Genomic DNA, 20,135 nt, shown 5'->3' with positions numbered 1-20,135 from the left:
GTGATTAAAAACAAAAAAAAAAAAACAAAACTTGTTGATACCAACGTATTACCCTATTTTACCATATTAAGACTAATCCAAGCTGTGACCTCTTTTTTTTCTCATTCCTTTTCCTCTAATTTTCCAGTCTCATAAATAAACATACCCTGGATTGTTTCTGGGTGAGATCAGTACCCCAAAGGCAATTCATTCATGAAGGCAACCACCAGATTAGTCACATACTCTGGTCACATGTATCCCTGCTCTTTGATGAGGGCTATCTTGTGATAGACACAAACAGATCATCTCTGTTTTTAGGACGTCAAGTGAGGGACTGCTGTTTCCCTCATGATTTCAGACTCCAGTGCTCCTCTTCTTCTCTTCTTCTTTTTCTTCATGTGTCTGTGAACTTGTGCCAGGCCATGTGAAGATCACACTGGAGTGAAAGGGTGGGATAGGGATTTTTTTTTTTTTTTTATGAAAAGCTATTGAGGTCAGGGAATGGGGAAAGTAGAGCAAAACCATGGTGATTACTTCTTGAAAATCCAAGACATCTTTTGGGATAGAGCTATGCATTTTTTAAAACGAAAAACCATGTGCTTAAAACAACACCAAAGCAGTTGAAGTGGGCTGTGAAGATTTGAAGTTATAAATTGTTTCGTTGCCTTAGCGGAACAAATGGTTCACAGGTTCACCAAAAAAAAAAAAAATTCTTCATAAAAATATAAAAGCGCTACTGTTAATGTTTATAATGTGGTTTTAACCATATCACTGACACTAGACTACGGTTTATTAAGTATGAGAGTGACTTTGCCAGTTTTATAAGCTGAAATATCTCAACAACTACACTGTTGTGTGATTTGGTAGAGGCACTCTTCCTTTGAATCCTTCCAACTTTCATTATGCCTGGATTTGATTCAGACAATACTATCCCCCAGAGGAGAAATCCTAATGACACCTGTGTAATCTTTTAAATGTCTCTGACTGTTGGGTAGATTGTCACAAAATCTGCTGCAAACATGCACAGTGAATTTGGCAGCTCTCTAATTTTTCATCAGCACCATCTTCAAATCAACTTGTAAAAAACCTGTGGCATTCCCATCAGCTCAGCCAGACTTTTTTTGGGGTAATTAGCAAATGTTAGCACACCCATAACTAAACTGATATGGTGAACTGAGTAAACATTAACTGATTTATGAATGCAACAAAACACACTTTAAATAACTTCAATGACACTGTTTATTTATCACCACTTGGTCTGTGTATGTATATGTGTGTGCAATTCTTTGCGCCTCACCATCTTTGATGTTCATATGTACTGTATTTGTGTATGCCTTCCCTGTATGATTGCAAAACCCTTCAATATCTTGCAGTGATAGCCCTCTGTCCTGTACATGATCAAATGTTCTGTTAGTAAAAATACACAACAGGCCAAAACAACTCAACTGGTTCTTTGCTACACACAGCAAGGCCCAGCACCTGTAAGTGGTGAAAAGTAACAATCAAATAAGATCAACTTAATTCTTGGTTCATGTGAAGGGGTTTTCTGAAGCACTCTCCCTTCACTTTAATCATCTTGATTTTGTAGCACTTGGTTTTATTAGATTGAATGACGATATGAGGTGTAGAAACTAACCAATGGTTACACAGTTTTCAGAAAAAAGTATATTGTATGCGTATATATATATATAGTTATATATATAGATTTATATTCATTTATAAGCTTTTAAAATAGCACAGTAAACACTTTGCACACATGATAAAAACCACTGAATGTGTCTGATTGTTTATGTATAGGCCAATGGCATCAAGGGAACCACACCCTCATCAAAGGAAATTTTACTTTCTCTGCAGTCAGTCAGCTCAGGAAGGAACATCAGAACTGTTACTACTTCAGAAATGAGAACATTCATTTGTGTGTGTATGTGTGTGCGTGTGTGCGTGTGTGTACGTGTGTGTGGTTTTTTTTTATATAGATAAACTGAACATGAGGCTAATGAGCTTCTTTTTCTACGCAGTACTTTTGTTCAGAGCTCCTTCCTGAAGTGGCTTATCTGGAAAGATGATTGAACTCAGCGCTAGACCACATGTTCCTTCTGTAATTGCAAGTTGGAATATTTTAGAGTTTGCACACTTTAACCACACAGAAAGAACAACAGAAACAAAAAAGAGAAGTTATATAAAGACAGTCAAGTTAAAAACCAGAGATACAGAATTGATAATACTTCACATTTTCTCTGCTTGCCCCTCTTTACCATGATTTTTTTTCATACCTGTACAACATCTGCTCTCTCTCTCTCTCTCTCCTCTAATTGTCTCTCACTTTCACTCTGGCAGTTTGTCTCCTTCCCGCAACACAGTCTCTGTACAGCTGGCTTAGTGGTGACCATAGAAATAGCTAAAGGGTTCCGTGTGACGTTGGTTGAAGTTTGTACAGAAACATTTGTTTTTTTTTTCTTTTGTTTTTTTTCTTTATGTAAACAGGCACACACAAATTTCTAGAGGCTAACTCTTCAGTCAACAAAAACACCTTCTTGACTTAACCGTTCCCTCATCATCACACATGATTTGTATTCCTCTGTTTGTTTCAGTTCCTTTCCTCTGTCTGCTGATGACATTGTAATTTTCACATGGTCAAGAGTTTCGGCCCCGGTCTCAGTCCTGCTGAGAGAAATAAGGCCTTGGATTGCTCTTTTGATATCTAGAGGTTTACAGCTACTCAGTTTTTATTTCTCCTTTCCTCCCTCAGCAGACACAGCCAAGGCTTCGTTACAGTTCGCCACCCAAGATAATGAAGTTTAACCAAGGTTGCTGTTGTCCAGGTTGCCGTTTGTTTAGTTTTATTTCGCTGTCTCCAGCATCAGTGTTGGTGGTCTAGTAAAGGAATTCACGCTGTCTCCGACAGATCCACATGGAATGAGCTAGCAAATCCTTTTGCGGGCTGAAAAGACAGAGAACACACTCGTTAAGACAAATGACACCCTTTCCCTCGAGGCTTTTTAGTGACACAGGCGGCTCGAAATACTATCTCTTGAAGGATACGTGCCACAAAGGACTCTCTGTGAAGTTATTTATACACCCTAGAGGCTGGTTCTCACAGCATAATTGTAAAACTAATTTGGGAATTGGGTAAAAACATGTCTATCAGTGAAGATAAATGCTCCAAAATTTGGTGGCTACATGATGCATGCGTAGAAAATACACAGAGCACTAATTGATTCATTAATTATCTATAAATGGATCATTAAACATTTATAAATACTTTATCAAGACAACCCTGGTGATCAGAGTATTGCCATAGCAGCATAAGATGCTATTTTTAAAAGTAGAATATATTGCCTATTGTTTAATAAAGTCTCAGCTTCTGGGACTATTCTGATAGCCTATTTTCTTACAGAATGATGAACAGCAAAACCTTTGCTGTGGCACAGCGGGTCCATTTATTTCAACTGATAAGAAAAAATGGAGGTAACATCAAAAAAGTAAATTGAAATAAAATAAAGTTGTGAGTTTTGGACTGAGCAAATATGGAGCACATTTATCCTAACCCTGCAAGGCAGACGAGATGAGCAGACACACAGGCAGCTATATTTGGAGCAAAACAAGCTCTAGCACCTAAAGGCTAAATACCAATTATTTTTCACACAGACCTGATGTGCAAGAAGAAGATTGCTTGCCTCTGTTAAGTCACAAACAAGAAAAAAGCAGGTTATGGTGCTCATCGTTTACCTGAGAGACAGCCCACAGTCAGCATGCAGTATCATGGAGGGTGGTGGTTAACATGATGGTGACTTGACTGGAAATGACTTCTCTACTGAATGTGTATATCAAATCCATTCTCTACTCTTAGAGCTAATAGAATATTCATGTAATGTGGGAGCCTGGAAAGCAATTGAAGGTGCTAAGAAGTGTCCAGCCATCCTTTTTTTCCCCCTTGCTTTCCTTAGAAATGCAAACTGGAAACTGAAGTCTCAATTTTAGTGGTTCAGTGATTATCAATATGTTTCTTTTGCCAAATTAAACTTACTTTATACTGCAATAGTTTCCTGCCTTCTTGCAGAAAACTTGTGTACGTGACATTGCCAACTGAAATATTTTGACCTCATTGTTGACAGCCCATCTCACCCACTCTTATTTATGTCATGTATTGATCCACAAGCAAGCAAGTATAGATACTCAACAGTTCCTTTGTAGAACAAAATGGACTTCAGTCCTTGTGAAGAAGAAGCAGCAGCGTGGGTTGTGTTTCACCTTTTGAGCTATTCAGTAAGGAAGTCATCATGCTCGAGCAAAACCAATGTTGAGCAAATGGAAAAAGATGTCCTCTACATCATGAGATGATCTGTCTTTTGTTTTCTCTTTGCATGCTCCAATCACACAATGTAGATATGTGGAAACATGACGTGTGCTTGTTTTGACAACCTTTACTTATATGAGCATCAGATAAAAAGGATTTTGAGGGGAGAATTTGGAAAAAAGGAAAAAGAAAGGGGCAACAGCAAATTAACACAAGTCCAATTCATTTTTTTATTATTACTTTAGAATAAGTCACATAATTACAAGCAGCATTTAGGGTTAGGGTGAGGTTGATTAAAAATTTAAGTGTCTTTTGGAGAAGGACAGTTAGAAATAGTTTACATTTTACAATTGATAAAATTAATGATAATTTACAAAAAAAAAAACAAAATCAAAAAACTTAACAGAACGATATAACAAAAGATAAAGCCGTAATTTTAAACTCCTTAATAAAAGAAGAAATAAAAGTTGATGAACATCATTAAAAAAGTCCAGATCAGAATCAAGAGGCAGATTCATTGTCCCCTCCTTTAGTATCTGTACTGGACCAGACCAAAGTCATAGGGTCCCAGGGACCTTTCATACTGATACTCACAGAGAAAGGTGGGTTTGTATGGTAGGGTCCCCCTATCATACTCTTTCCTCTCTAGCGTGCTGGAGCTGTACTGCTGTTGCTGCTGATGGAGATGATGGTGAAGGCTGTGGTGTGACTGTGACCTTTGGCCGTCCTTGCCAAAGGTGGAGAATGACCTATCGTTGGACGAGGCAGTGGACGAGGTCATGGTGAGTTGGTCGGAGAGGTTGACAGAGGAGGGTACCTCAGTGTCGGGCAGTGTGGCATCCATGCCGGGGACATGCAGATTGCTACGGTAGTCCGGCCCCTGACGCCCATCTGATGGCACAAAGGATGGCATCCAGCAGCGGTCAGAGTGACCCAGGGCCTTGCACTCTTCTGTACAGTTGGAGAACAGGTCAGTGCCTATAGAGAGTATTCAGAGAGAGGATGCCAAGTGCAAATGAAGAAAGCACAAATGGAAAGCCAGAAATGTTGATGGAGGACAATAAGTAAGAAAAAAGGAATGGGGTCATGATAAAAGAAGCAGTATAAATATTTGGAGTGGAAAGGGGAGATGGAGGGAGAGATGAGTGAAAGAAGAAGAGAGAACACAAGTTAGCAATCATTTGCCAATGTCGCAAGCAGAAAAAGTGCTGCAAAAGCTATTCATCAAAGAGACAAGGCCAACATTGATGAAGCGAATTGTTTGTTTTCTTCCTCACCCCATTCATTCCGAATGAAATGTGCAATCAAAGTGATGTGGTGTTGAGAAAACATTTCAACCCCCCCACCCCCCGACATCAACATCCTCAGTCTCACAATTGATTTTGAAACACCAGGAGACAAAATGCGAATCTATATTCCTTCGTCTGTACACAAAAAATGATAATTATGTTAAGAAATGTGCCACAAAACCAACAAAATAGTCACTGGCTACATAACCACACTCTAATGTCAATCATCCCTATACCAACCGACAAAGTGTGTAATTGGCACACAGCTTCTGCCAAAAACAAAAGACCACATAAAAAAGATCAAATCAACATCTGAAATGATATAATAGAATGTCAAACACACTCACGCATAAACCCCAAGCATGAAGGAAGTACCAGTTGTGTTAATTAAACTGTCTCTGTGTCAGAGTGTGTGTGTGCTCATGTGCATAGTGGATTGTAGTTTTCCTGGCTCTCCAGTGAAATCTGGATGGTTTAGGAAAGCCTTCAAATGACGCGATAGAAGCAGGAGATGATCGGTTTTGGGTGAGAAGAGGAAAGAGATCTGTTTCATAAGGAAAGGGAAAAAAAGAGCAAGGGAAAGAAAGTGGGCGATAATTCCCTGTGGCTGAGTGGGTTTCAGATCTATTCTACTGATCCATTCAACTGATAGTGTCTCTATTGCTCCATTACTAACACTACACATGTACACACACAAACAAAATAATGTTAGAGAAAAAGCAGAGAAGCTAGACTCTTTTCATATTTTTTGAGAGGGTAGGGGTGTGTGGGAGAGTCTGTATAGTCAGTAGTGATCAGTGCAGTCATGTCAACGAATAAATGTGTTAATATTATCTGCCATCTACAGAGCATGTTTTTTTTCTGCCATTTCCACAACCTGTCATGGATTACAGATCATTTGAACCTATACATTCTTTTCTAAAAGACGAGAACTGAGTACAGAAGAAAGTATCCATAAGGTTCATATTGTTAGTTAAGTTTTGTTTGTTCTGTCTGGTAGATTGCAACTGCTTTGCTGTTTGTTATATTTCAGTATCATGACAATTTACAAATAAATAAACAAAATGAAGTTGCCCTGTTTCCATGTGTTCAATATAATGATCTGAGCAATCATCAGCAACAAAAGGTACAACCCGCACTTTCTGAACTTATTTTGGTGACCTCGCAGGCTATATGCATACTTGCAGATGTTAGTCAAGGCAAAAAAGCACTTGTACCTCCTTCTCATGTTTATCAAATTAAAATAAATTAATTGTAGTTCTAGTTAATGTTCTTCTGAACAATGCTAGACTAAATCTTAAGTGCACAAATAATGCAATAAAGCTGAATCCCTTGTTGTGGAGACAGAATACAGTATCTTTCATCATCTGGAAAGTATTATGTAGGCTTAATGCATTAATAATAAAGCTGAGATTTAGGTAGGATTTTTTTGTCTATCATTTTTATGTTAAGTGGGATAACTGGTTTCACTGTTTATGGATGCATTTATTTATTTATGTATTTATTTATTGAACTGCAACTAAGGTAATCCTTGAAAATACTGAAGACGGGGAAAAAGGCTAAAAAATGATGAGATGAGAACAGCCAGTAAACGGTTACGTATTTCGAAATAACCTTAAAATTAATTAAATCTAATTCGATGCAAATTATTAAACATACAACAAAAACATTATTGTAGTTTTGACTCTGTTGTGTTATACATCGCCAGTTATTTTAATAGTAAATATTGACCACTGCACATGTAAATAACACAGCAATATCAGTCTTTATATTGTCAGAACTACCACTACAACAGATCCCATTTCCTTCTATTTGTGCGCGTCGTGTGGATCTAATCTTGCTAATTCATGCCTCATGGGGAGCGAGAGAGGCACAAGACTGTGCAGTGACCAGAGAGCTAGAGACAACAAGGGCCAAACAGACTGGGGGGACTCACAGATTTCAGAAAAAGAGACAGCAGGCGGGTGAAACGGCAAGACTGCAGGAACCATAAGGAACGAGAGGGGAAACCTGGGCAATCACAGATGGAAAGAGCAATGGCCAGAAAAGACAAGGGAGACCCAAACCTTACAGATGGAGATGGGAAAAGGGCTAGAGAGAGGTGGGCTGAGTTGGAGGCTGGCTTTGATTTACCAGAAACAGCATTACAAATGTCCAATTAAACATTAGCTTTTATGTGCTTCAACCCTATTTCACAAATATTTTTTAAACATTCATTCAGATGCCACTTTTCTAATTCTAATTATTCAAGGCTGTGTGGAGCAGCTGCCTTATCTGAGTTTAAATAGTTTAAAATAGATATGTGTTAGAGCTGACAAGTTCTTTGTTTAGTATTTTACCTTACATATTTTGTTTGGTTACGAAAGATTTAAAGTCATGAGATATGTTTTTAGTTTGTATACACTGTCTGGTTTGATTGCCCCATGAGTAAGCACAAGTCACAGGTTTTTGCTGCCAAAGGGTGCATTTGTTTTTTATCATAGAAGGGATGTGGCTCAGTGGCAGCACAAACCAATCCGATGGAGAAGAAAATGAAAAATCTCTCAATTCCATCAGGACTAGTCCAGGAAAAGCTGCTCCAGGAGATATTTGTAATGCTGATTCCATTTTTGAGTGGCGTTTACTTCAATTTACCCTCCAATTCACCCCAAGAACTAATGTATATTTATGGTGTCTTTAAAGGCTGGGTGCATATAAATTATGGTATTTCTGTTAATTCCCACTTTTATATTTGCCCTTTAACCTTTTGGTGGACTATTCAGAAATGTCTCTTCTCACACGTGAAGGGCGTTGACCTCAGGCCACTTCCTGTCATTTCTGAGGTATTGTGTGGATAAAGAAATTGGGTGTCATAATGCATACATATATACATTCTTAAATGTATAAACAAACGAGCAGGAAGACTGAAGCACAGGTGCGTAAACCAGACATATATTTGGCAGAAACCACATGGTACCCACACCTGCATACCAATAAAAAGTTAATACTGAAGGATTATAAGAGAAAAGGTTTGTTTGTTCCGTATTTCTCATTTCTCAGTTCGCACTGTACTCTGGAGAGGATGTAAAAATATAGTCTGCTCTGCACTGTTTACCATATATCAGGCTGAAAGTCGTGTTACAGCTTCCGAAATGCTCAGTGATTTTTTGCCTGCCAACTCACTCTTGAAAAACTGACAACGTGAACATATATGTTTGCAAACACACATACATGCTTGAAATACTCCATTAATACAGAGATATGTAAATTTACACGAGCAAACAGACAGGGCATGCATACATGACACCAAGTAGCTGTTGATCCCCGTGAAGCACCTTTTCCTCCTCAGGCAGGAAGAAAAACAACAACCAAAACAGTGACTGGCAATGACAGGCCCTGCCAGCAGCCCTATCTCTCATTGTGACCTCATCAGGCAGGAAGAACACACATACGCACTCTCACATGCACATGCAGGAGACAATGTAAACGATGCTACACAATAAAAACCTGATCTACTTGCTAATAAGCAATCAGCACTTCTGTTCTTTTTTCTTTTCCTTTTCCCCCCCATTACAACTCTGCATGTTTCTGAAATCCCTTGTTGGTGTGATTTGACTAATTGCGCTGTCTGACATACATCCAGCAACAGCGAGCAGGGAAATGAAGGAAAACAATTTCTCAGGAAAACACGAGCCTCTAGTTTGAATTCATTTTGTGGGTTTACACTTAGATTTGCAGTCTCTCATTCTCTATTAGTCCCTATGAGTTTCTTTCCTTTCGTCCTCTGTCTCTCATTATTTTCTGTCACATGTAATTCTCCTTCTTTCCTCTCCTTGCCTGTTGCTTTTTCTCTCCTTATTTTGTTTTCTCCACCCTTAAAAAAAGAGCACTCCTGTTCCCCCAGGTGGAGGGTGTCTTCTATCCATACCTCTGTTTTTCATCTTGTCCTCCACTGCTCCAGAGAGAATACAGACACAAAACATCAATATTTGGACAGCAGCAGCGTACGGCAGGGGAGTAGCAGAGCTTCCTTACATGAGTTGGCCAGAGAGGCTGTGATGAGTAAACCAGAGACCTCCCAGGGCCAAAACAGAACAAGATGGCTCTCACAATTCTAGACGTAATGACAGACAGAAAAGAATGTTCCTAGCTACCATTTTCAATGTTTGTTAGGCAGCAACTACGCTGGGATGGAGAGCCAAGATGGCCCCTCCTGTAACAGTCACTGCTTGATTAAGTGCAAAGGGACAGTTTGTATGATTTGGACCTTTGTTGAATGCCAAGAATTACAGTGTACAGTTCTTTGACAAAAGAACTTCTGACAGCATCGTTCTACAAAATTTTGATTTATTACTACTTAGCTTTTCTTTTCTTATTTCTGGCCTTCAGATGTTATTATAAAATTGCACTCAGAGACTGTTGTTTCTAATATTTTACCTAATCTATGTATCGTGACGTCCTACTCTTTTTTTAATAGGTTTATTCAGGCAAGCTAGACCAGATGTTCAGTGACATTCATTTTCTGGAGAGAAAATGGCCAAAGCATGTTTATGACTCCCCCAGAGTTTGCAAATAGTCTTACGGCCTTACCTTTTACTTCGAAATTTTCAAGGCCTCATGTGAGGAAAAAAGAATACAATACTCTTTCACTTTTGATCTCCATGTACAGGCACTACAGCCATACTTGTGTCCTCTTTTTTCAATCACTTCAGGGTTAAAAACACATTCAGTTTATTCAAAAGCTATACCCTATTTATACTGAAGAGGGTATTCATCAAGGTGCTAAAGTTGTTTGAGTGTATTAGTAATCACTGCAGGACATGTTCCTATTGTGGTTTCTTTTTCACACAGAGAATCCTCTTCCATCTACCTTAGCCATGTTACAAAGAGGTCATTCAAAATGGAAACTGTTTAAGTGCTTCCACAGAGATAAGAAAGACATCTTGCAGGAATCTGAGCAATCTCGTCAATTAGTTAATCAAACTGATTGCCAGAATTCTCTTTTATCTTTCTCTGCTCTAATTTGTATTGACTATTTTTGAATTCAACAAATGAGTCGTGTTAGTAGAAGAGATGCCATGTCTGCCTATTTCAGGTAGAATGCAAAGTAATTTTTTAATGAGAAAATGTTTATTTTTTTCATTCTGTTTCCTGCAGAAGATTTTGCATCGAGCTCTTTTCAAATTCTTCCAATTCAAAGGCAATAAGTGTGGATCTACACAATGAGTTCACCAAACTTCCATCATGCCATCTTCGTTCAGAGGTTGCACATTTACGAAAGTATTCTGCTGTCATTGTTTCTTGTTAAAATAGCCGTTCCTTAAGAGCAGTGATTTTAAGCAAAAAATTGCTAAACATTTGCTGATTCCAGTGTTGTTGCTTGTTTTATACGATAGTAAACTACATATCCTTTGGACTGGTGGTCAAGACAAACAAGCAATTATGTAACAATATTTTTAGGCATTAAACCATTTAGAGCTTTGAAATGATTTCAGTCAGAAATTAAACTAAATAAATGATGAAAAACATGATGCACAGCCAACTGATGACACAATAATTGTTAGTTGCAGCCTTTGTCTGGTGTTACTATTTTAACTACGGACTTGAAAAGGTTTTCATGAGTGAAAGCTTTTCGGTTATGACTGTTTGCCTTTTGTTTGTCATTTTCACCTAAGCAAAGGAAATGTCTTCCGAATGCATTTGTGTATTTTCTTCCCCTCAACTCCTTTTCGTTCGAGTTTCCTTTATGCAAGCTTTTAAACGAAAACTTGAGATGTTCTCTTAATCATCTCACAGATTGCATTTGTTTGTTTATGACATTCTTTTGGCATAAATCTATATTTCTATGCAAACCATTTGCCCTTTAGTGTCTGGGACAATGAGAGAAGGTGGTATCAAAACACTGTGTGCTAAATTCCTCTGACAGCTTACTGACATGGGAAACTGCAACACTGTGGCCGCCACTAATTCATAATCAGCCATCTAATACACCGTTGCCACAGTGATTTAATTGTCTCATTTGTCACGGCTGTTGTTCTCACCATAACAAACGTCATGATAATGATCATTTCCAGTCTCCCACCCGTCACGCAGTCTTCCACAGCTGATCGAATGTTTCTGTGAAGCCATTTTTTTTTCCTGATGAATATTTTATCCTCTCTTAAGTGTCACCTTTTTTTCTTACGTTCACTCACTCCTGTTGTCACCTCCAATTTAGATGATGGGAGAGCAGTGTATAATTTGGGAAAAAGAAGTCTTGGGCTATAAAAGGTGTGGCAGTCAGTCAATAGTGCTTCAGCTGTTGATGAACCAGTGCCTCACTGCAGACACGCTGCTTTGAGAAAAAGCCATTTGCCCACTTTTTAAAGGTATCTGGTGGCTCACAGGCAGTGTCCTTTTGATTTAAAACCACGTCAGGAGACTTATTTTCTAAAGTGTCAGCCGAGCGGCCGAGCGGAAAGCTAAGGCAGGTGTAGTTGATGATATGCCAACTGGAAATGGTTTTCCCTTGATTTGAAATATTCTGAGGTGCACAAAAAAGGAGAGTGTGCTGTGCGGTCCCATGAGGAAACTTTGCCTCTAACCCTCCTTTGATAATTGCTATGCAAAGGATCTAGAAATGAATTACTGATCAGCCGAGTGTTGCGGAGAGCCAACGTGTGGGGGAGACAGAATGAAGGATGAGACCCTGCCACAAACCCAAGAAAAGAATATGTGTGTGTCAGGCAAACGCATGCACACACAGAACACAAGCATATGAAGTGTTATCTAGGCATAGTCATGTCAAACACACAAATATATATGCATATTTGTGTGTGTGCGTGTGTGTGTGTGTGTGTGTGTGTGTGTGTGTGTGTGTGTGTGTGTGTGTGTGTGTGTGTGTGTGATCACAGCCAAACATATGGTTGTGAACACAGGTTCTCAAGAAACACATAAAAGTACATCAGGTCAGTACAAAGTCATCATGGCTCAGGCTTTGGCAGTCTGGCTTTCTACTCGCACTAAACACAAAACTCATACAGGAAACAGCACATAATAACACAACTAAACTTACAGAAGCTCGCAATCCACATAAGACAACCAACAGCATTCCTGTCCCTGTATATTATTAAGTAACACAGAGAAAAACAGAGACACAAATGAGCAGTATGTACACCTATATAGAGAAAATATATATATATGGCAAAGTGCCAACTGCTTTCCTCTTAAACTGAATCTCATTTAAGCTTCACACAGCACCATCTCAAAGGAGAAAGCCGTTTCAATACAGACATCATCACTGAGCCTTGTGTTCTACACAGCACACACACAAGCAGATTCAATACAGGTATCATGTATACACCTACATATTAAATCAGACAATGGTATACCTTTACACCTACACAGACACACACTCCATCTGGTTTTGTTTACAGAAGTCTGAGAAACTCAAATGTCCCTCTTTCCAAAATACCAGTCGTGTGATATTACCTCCCATGGAGTGTTAAGCTGTTCCCTTCTAAATCCAACATGCGGACCAAATGTTGGTTTCCTGGTATGAAATACAGAGTACAGCACCAACTGTGTACACTCCCAGACCAGTGCCAAATGAGGTTTCTAGGAGCCAAATAAAGCTGAAGAAACATGTTACCGATTCAAAAATGTAGGTCTGTAACTATACTAGCAAATCGTCACAAAGGAATTCAAGACAATTTTCCACATAAAATAAGTGATAAAGTACAGTCTCAGACTTGTCCAGGATCATGTTAGGACTTATTCCTTTCTGATATCTTGAGACATATATCACATACTTATACATCCAATGTTCCTTGTTGTCTTTTTTTTTTTTTTTTTTTAATCTGATCTGCTGGTTAACATTGGGCAAAATTCTTGAATAACAGCGAAATGCTACATGCATTCCAACAAGAGGTGTATGTTTAAGCAAACCCATTAATCATTTCACAAGGGTTTTTTCTGATAAAAAAATAAGGGAGTTTTGGATTTCTTCCAATTCTGTAGTTCAGTCTCGCACAGTTTGACCTTCCTAGCCTGTTTCATGAGCGAGGGCAGAGAGTGACACTACCACTGCTGCATACTGGCTCTCTATTTTGGCTTCGTTCATTAACAATGTCAAACACAGGAGAGCCTAATGAGGGACCATTCACTATCCTACAACACCTATCTGATCTTTTCTATTTGTATTCTCAGCATTGATATGATATTTGGCTGGCTCCCGTCTAGACAGGGGTCTTACACGCGTCGTGTGGAACAATCCCTCAGAAGGAAAGGGCAGTTCAATATGAAATGAGATTTTGTATTGCTCCACTTTTTGCCTGACTCCACTTTGATCAATAAACAGGTAAAAACCTAATAGAATTTTAGATAGAACAAGGCTAGCCTTATGATAAGACCCAAAGACATGTCTAAAGAAATCTGCATTGTTTTAAAGTGTAAAAGAGAAATGAGTGAGTAAACAGACCTGAAATATGAGTGTAGGTGGGGAAATGTTACCTAATCCTGATATTTTACCTTTATTTTAGCTGCAAAAGCTACAAAAAAAAAATGCAAAAGGTACTAATATTTTTTGATAAGCAGAATCTATACATCAAAGGTACTACAACACCCCAAGTGTAATGCTGATTGAAATGCTTCTCATTATATCAATTTAGCTTTAATGCCTTTCATTTCACTTCAGTGAGGATATTGATTTGTGCCACCAAAGCACTATAGGCCTCACACTGCCTTAGTGCCATTTACTGTCCTTTCAGCACCACTTCATGCTGAAACAGCAGCAGACTTAAAACGAGTGAAGTCGGAATGCAAGGAAGGAAGGAAGAAAGAGAAGAGATTTCCCCCCAAATTTCCCTCCTTTTCACCCGGCTGTGAAATGTAATCAACACCTCTGGGGCCCAGTTCGTGCCAGCAAGCAACCTCGGAGTCTAGGCCTTCGCACTCTCTCAAATTAAGGAAATTAAAAGTCACCGGTCCGCACCAACAATTCAGCTTTATCCCATTCACAATAACAAACACACACTATTGAAACAGATCAGGGTAGGGTGTGTGAGGGCTAATATGTTGGTGTAATTATGTGGGGTAACTCACCGGCTGAATGACCCCGGTTTGTGGCATCGTGGTCACTGTCACCCTGTTCGCTGTCACCGTGACCACTGTCTTTGGAGCTAACAATATCTGCTTCTTGAAATGCCGAACTAAAAGAGGCAGTGGGGAGGGCAGAGAGTTGAGGTATGAAAATAGTAATAGGGCAGAAGGAGAGAGGTTGAGACAGGGAAGCAGGAGACGAAGAGAGAAGCCAGGATTAAAAGGGAAAGGAGAAGGAATGGGAGAGTCAGAAATCAACACCACATTAATATAGTCACGGTGGCCATCAAGAGTCTAAATTGGATGTTACACATGGCATGTAATGAAATCCAGCATTACAGCTTTAATAGACGCTACTCCGTCAGTTATGGGACTGATGCCAAATTGAAGATGAGTGTTATGGATACACTGGGAACAGTGTAGCCTCTCAAAGCCACAATTAAGGATGCAAAATATATGGGATTCACACTGATGGTTGTAATATTCATTTTTATAGACATATGAATAGGTTGTGGCTCCATGAGGCATATTGAATGTTACAGGTCTTCTGATGGTGGATTGTGTGTGGCTCTTTAGGCTCTGTGATTTGGAGATGTTTCAGTGTCTGTGCATGTGTCGCTAAATGTGTGCTTTTCACTACCTGTTGACACGTCTGGGTCTGTCCACAAGATAGCTGAGTTCTGCTCGTTGGTGTTTTGTCTAGAAAACCCACAGACAACATTGGTCACATGTGATGCCGAATAAACAGAGGAGAGAGACATATGTTTCAAAATAAGAGAAGCATTTAAAAACATATATGGATACACTTGATGTCAACGTGTAACTGTGTAGAATAAGTTGTGGCTATGTGAGGCGGGGTACCGACGGTGCGCGCATCCACTTGGTGAGTGAGTGGGCGAGAGGAGACGAGAGTAGGGGAGAGTAGGTTAGGGAGGCGATTGAATGCGTAAATGATTGAGCCGCGCGATGCTGAAACTGAACAACCTTTGTTCACCGTGCTGCCGTGCTGGGTTGTGCACGGAATACTTAACGCACAGAAAAGGCAAGGCTGTGACTGGCTGTCTGGCTCCAGTCCAGCCAAACCGCAATCAACAAAAAGCCCCAACTCCACAGCTCCGCTGGCAGAACGCACAGACTGAGCACATCAAGTCTATTGAAGCCGCTGGTCTCATATCTTCTTATAGATTCTTATATTTGCCACGCAAACTTTATAACCTCCTGGGGACATGTGCAGTATTTTGTTTATTTATTTTTTAAAAGATCCACTGTTAGGGAAAGATTCTGGCGTTGCTAAACCAGCAGAGCGAAACGCTCTCCGGGCGATTTTTTTTTGCACATTATAGTGCTTTATTGATTACATACTCCCTTCTGTGTAATTTAAAAAAAATACATTCGTTTGAATGACCAATATAAGTTCCACAACTCTCCAACGTGTAGCCTAAAATTCATTAATTATTAAAATACTTTTGTAAAATTCACAAATTACACTGTTGGCCCTTAAGTGGGAACTGGTTAATATGTGCGTCAAATTAAATCGTTTTTACTGAATAAAGAATAAACATTAAATAAAACACGTTTTTCAACTTGGTGGTCTAAAGAAATTGGCAAGTAAAGAAAAATATCTGGCGCACTCAACTTCTTCGCACGACGTAAAGGGTGATCTAACAGCAATCTGTTACCAAAAAAAAAAAAAAAAAAAAAAGAAAAAGGACTACCAGATTTAAAAACTGACATGTCCAATCACCATTAAGCATGACAGCGGTTAAAGGCCACTAAGCACAACAGCCAATGGCACATTCCTTTATAAGTCTTTTGAGAGAGTTTGACATTAGAACAGCTTGCCATGCCTAAAAACTGGGTTAACTGTTGAAATTGGGGTTTTGTGCTCTTTTGATGCAGCTCAAAATGTAGCCCAGAGAGACTGCTAATGCTGATTCAGGCCTCTCTTACCTCATTAGACAGGATACTGCCATTAGATATGATGTCCGGCTGTTGGTCACTGTAACCAGTGACTATGGCGCCGCAGGGGTTGGTGTGATCTGTGTCAGTGCTGCGAGAGGGGCTGCATGGTTTCAGAAACATCAGATCCGTTTTGGCAGATTCCGGTGTCAGACACACCTGGTAGCAGTAGGAATTCTGGTTTTGGTGATGGTGGGAGCCGAACCCCCCTCCTACGCCGCCTACACCAGACTCCTCCACGGGCACCTGCCCCACGGGCCCGACTCCTGACGTTACATTGGTGCTCTGAACTAACATGATGTCGGATTTACTTAGCTTTTTCTGTTTACGGCCACGAGCCTGCCTGCTGCAGCACGAGCCACAGCACAGGCAGCAGTCACCAGCAAGCAGGCACGTGTATATGTTGAGCTTCTTGTCCTTTTGGCAGCGCACGGCCAGCACGATCATGGCCAGTAGGAAGATAAAAGAAACAGAGCCCAGGGCAATGATGAGAATTAGGGTGAGGTCAAGGGAGGTCTCTTTTGTCTTGGAAGCTGAGCCGCGATCGACACCGCGGCCTTCATTCACGCTGTCCACTAAAATTACACTCACACTGGCAGAGGAGGACAGAGGTGGCTGCCCGTGGTCCCTCACTTCGATCAGCAGGTCATAGTAGCCCTGGGGATCCCGTTTGGGAGATATCCTGCGGGCTGTTCGTAGTTCCCCTGTCCTCCAGTCCATGCGGAACATTCCCATCTCGTTGCCCCGTAGGATGCTATATGACAGGCGTGCGTTCTCCCCATCATCTGCATCCATGGCCACAATGCGCGTCACTAGATAGCCTGGTTCCGCAGAGCGTGGCAGGTGCTCTTTGGCTGTGCCGTTTTTGCCGATAGGGGCTATCACAGTAGGAGCGTTGTCATTTTGGTCAACTATGATCACATTTACAGTAGCGTTAGAGAAGAGCTCGGGAGCACCTGAGTCCTTAGCCTGGACCATGAAACTGAACTCCTTCAGCTGCTCGTAATCAAAAGAGCGTAGTGCGTAAAGGTAGCCAGTGTCCTGATTTATTGACACATATGTGTCCACGGACATGCCCTGTATGTCACACTCCAATATGGAGTAGGTTATAAGAGCATTTTGTCCTACATCGGGGTCCAAAGCGCTCACGGCGTGAATGAAAGCACCGGGCACGTTATTCTCAGTCACATATACATCATAAACAGCCTGCGTAAATCGGGGCGCGTTGTCATTCTCGTCGGAGACGTGCACTTTAATTGACTTGCTGGTAGCCAGGGAAGGCTGACCTTTGTCTTTAGCCACCACGGTTATGGTGTATGAATCTGTGTTCTCCCTGTCCAACGGTCCGTCTGTCACAATGGTGTAATAGTTTTTAAAGGAAGATTTCAGCTTAAAAGGAACATCCCCTAAAATTTCACAGCTCATTTGTCCATTCTCATCAGAATCCCTGTCCGAGACGCTAAAAAGTGCGATCACGGTGCCCGGGGCGTCCTGCTCGCTCACAGATTCAGTCACAGTGCTGAAACCGATCTCTGGTGTGTTGTCGTTCACGTCCACGAGTTTGACAAGCACTTTGCAGTGCGCGGGGACCGCATTAGCTCCCAGATCTTTAGCCTGAACATAGATCTGGTGCGTGACACTCTCTTCATAGTCCACCTCACCCGCTACCTCTATCCTACCTGTTCTGGCATCAATGTTGAATAATTCCTTTATCCGCGGTGTGTTATGATTGCTGAAAGAATAAACGATCTCTCCGTTTTGTCCCTCATCAACATCAGTAGCATTGAGCTGAATCACGAGAGTGCCCACGGGTGAGTTTTCCCGCAGATTAACCGTGTACACGGACTGGTCAAACGTGGGCGCGTTGTCGTTAGAGTCCAGAACTTTAACGACCAAGAGAGCTGTCCCGGTCCGCTGCGGGATGCCCCCATCCACAGCCGTCAGCACATAGCGGTGCACTGCCTGCTGCTCTCTGTCCAGCGGTTTCTCCAATACCAGCTCCGCAAACTTGTTCCCGTCGCTCTGTGTTTGCACGTCAAGGTAAAAATAGTTGTTATTCGTTATGGCATATGTACTGAGCGCGTTTGTGCCAACGTCAGGGTCGAAGGCGTTCTCCACCGGGAAACGGGTCCCGGGAATAGCGCTTTCCGAGATTTCCACAGAAATGTCTGTTTCAGGAAATCTGGGTGGATTGTCGTTGATATCCATCACCTCAATCTCCACACGAAAGAGCTCCAATGGATTTTCCAGAAACACCTCCAGGTGCAATAGGCACTGGGTGGTCTGCTTACAAATTTGTTCCCGGTCAATTTTTTCCTTCACCACGAGCGCACCGTTCTCTAAGTTCACCTCCAGATAAGGTGTCCGTGAACTAGGCACAGTCTGAAAGTGGCGAGCGGAAAGTTTGGTAATGTCCAGCCCCAAATCCTCTGCAATATTCCCAACCACAGAGCCCGGTTCCTGCTCCTCTGGCACCGTGTAGCGTAGCTGAGAGGCAGCTCCATCCAGAGTGGAGAGCAGGAATATTAACCAAATCATCTCCTCTGCCTCTGTCCAAGTGCACTTCAAAACGGAAAAAAATAAATGTTATTCCCTCTTCTCACAAGAAATGAGCATTTCCCATTTTCTCTGTCCGTAAAAGGGCAGTGAAATAAACAGCAACAAGGCTGCACGACTTTGAAATTCCTCTCCTCTGCCTCAGGTCAGTGGAACATTGTGTCGTTTCAGCTGTGAGAAGCACAGCCATTTGATCCGAGCTTCTCTGTTTTAATCAATTCAGCACCGGTCTGTGAGTTTTGGCGTCAGCGCAAACATTGCAGGCTGGAGCCAGGACGCATAGCCAACTCATAGCCTCTGCACAGAACAGACTGCCCCTTCTTCACAGAAAAAAAGTCACAAAACAAAACAGGAAATTCCACACCAGCAGAGAAAGAACGCAAAAAGTCCTATTTATGCACAACCGAAATCAGCAACAAATATAACTTCTAAAGAAAGCCTGGCGAATAACACGACTTTCTCCCTATCTTTCTCTATGAGGATGTAATCACTGCGCCTAAGCGCTCAAAGCGGATGATGTTCACAGCTCGGCTTCTGTAAAGCAAGTGTGAGCAGCGAGGTTGGTTTTGCGCACAGCTCCTTTCCCCACCAGCCAATGATATTCTCAAACAGCGGGTGTGATGGCACCTGATTGGGGCTCCGCAACGCCAGCCAGAGAACACATCGGACCCTCATAACAAAACCAGTTAAGTGCCGCTGCGCTCCTCTCCTCTCCTCCCCTCTTTCCTCCAGGCCCAGCCTCAGTTGTAGCAGGGAAATTAAATGTTTTACACATCCAGTGAATTAAGAAAGTTGAATAATAGTGGGTGCTAGTTGGCGTTGGCGGGGCTGTGTAGATAAAACTGAAGCTTCCGTCGAAATAGTGGATTTTTTGAAAAGTTTTTTTTAACCTTATTCGTATTACTATCATGAGGATTCCTTTTTTGTTCCAATATAACAAATATCTCACAACTTGTTAGATGAAGAGCCATGACCCTCGTGTGGCTGTCCTTGACGCA

The 20,135-nt window shown here is 41.1% G+C and overlaps 1 protein-coding gene across 3 annotated transcripts; it reads right to left on the bottom strand.

Moving 5' to 3' along the window:
* Positions 1 to 1,200: 1,200 nt before the first annotated feature.
* Positions 1,201 to 19,669, bottom strand: pcdh10a (protocadherin 10a). 3 transcript variants are annotated; one of them, XM_086296835.1, is made up of 5 exons: positions 16,573 to 19,669; positions 15,263 to 15,321; positions 14,626 to 14,732; positions 4,871 to 5,254; positions 1,201 to 2,920 (listed from the first exon to the last, which is right to left on the bottom strand). In XM_086296835.1, exons 1-5 carry the CDS (start codon positions 19,117 to 19,119, stop codon positions 2,901 to 2,903), a joined length of 3,117 nt encoding a protein of 1,038 aa, XP_086152961.1. In that variant the 5' UTR covers positions 19,120 to 19,669; the 3' UTR covers positions 1,201 to 2,900. The 3 variants fall into 3 exon arrangements, with proteins under 3 accessions (XP_086152961.1, XP_086152962.1, XP_086152963.1); XM_086296836.1 differs by having other exon boundaries at positions 5,094 to 5,254; XM_086296837.1 differs by having other exon boundaries at positions 17,173 to 19,669.
* Between the last annotated feature and the right edge of the window lie 466 nt (positions 19,670 to 20,135).

This window comes from Aulonocara sp. 'chitande type north' Nkhata Bay, linkage group LG6 (genome assembly GCF_057382095.1).
Source record: "Aulonocara sp. 'chitande type north' Nkhata Bay isolate Kocher_YH1m ecotype deep benthic linkage group LG6, A_spYH_male_GT1.1, whole genome shotgun sequence".
In the NCBI taxonomy this organism is placed as follows: domain Eukaryota; kingdom Metazoa; phylum Chordata; class Actinopteri; order Cichliformes; family Cichlidae; genus Aulonocara; species Aulonocara sp. 'chitande type north' Nkhata Bay.
The sequence above is the reverse complement of the archived record's forward strand: the minus strand, read 5'-3'. Positions and strand labels throughout refer to the sequence as shown.

What these genes read in the sequence shown, in the direction of transcription:
- pcdh10a (XM_086296835.1), bottom strand. Translation starts at nt 19,119, where the DNA reads ATGATTTGGTTAATATTCCTGCTCTCCACTCTGGATGGAGCTGCCTCT. An exon ending in GCAGTATCCTGTCTAATGAG is followed by an intron (nt 15,322 to 16,572) that starts GTAAGAGAGGCC and finishes TGGGTTTTCTAG; the next exon opens with ACAAAACACCAACGAGCAGA. An exon ending in AGACCCAGACGTGTCAACAG is followed by an intron (nt 14,733 to 15,262) that starts GTAGTGAAAAGC and finishes TGCCTCTTTTAG; the next exon opens with TTCGGCATTTCAAGAAGCAG.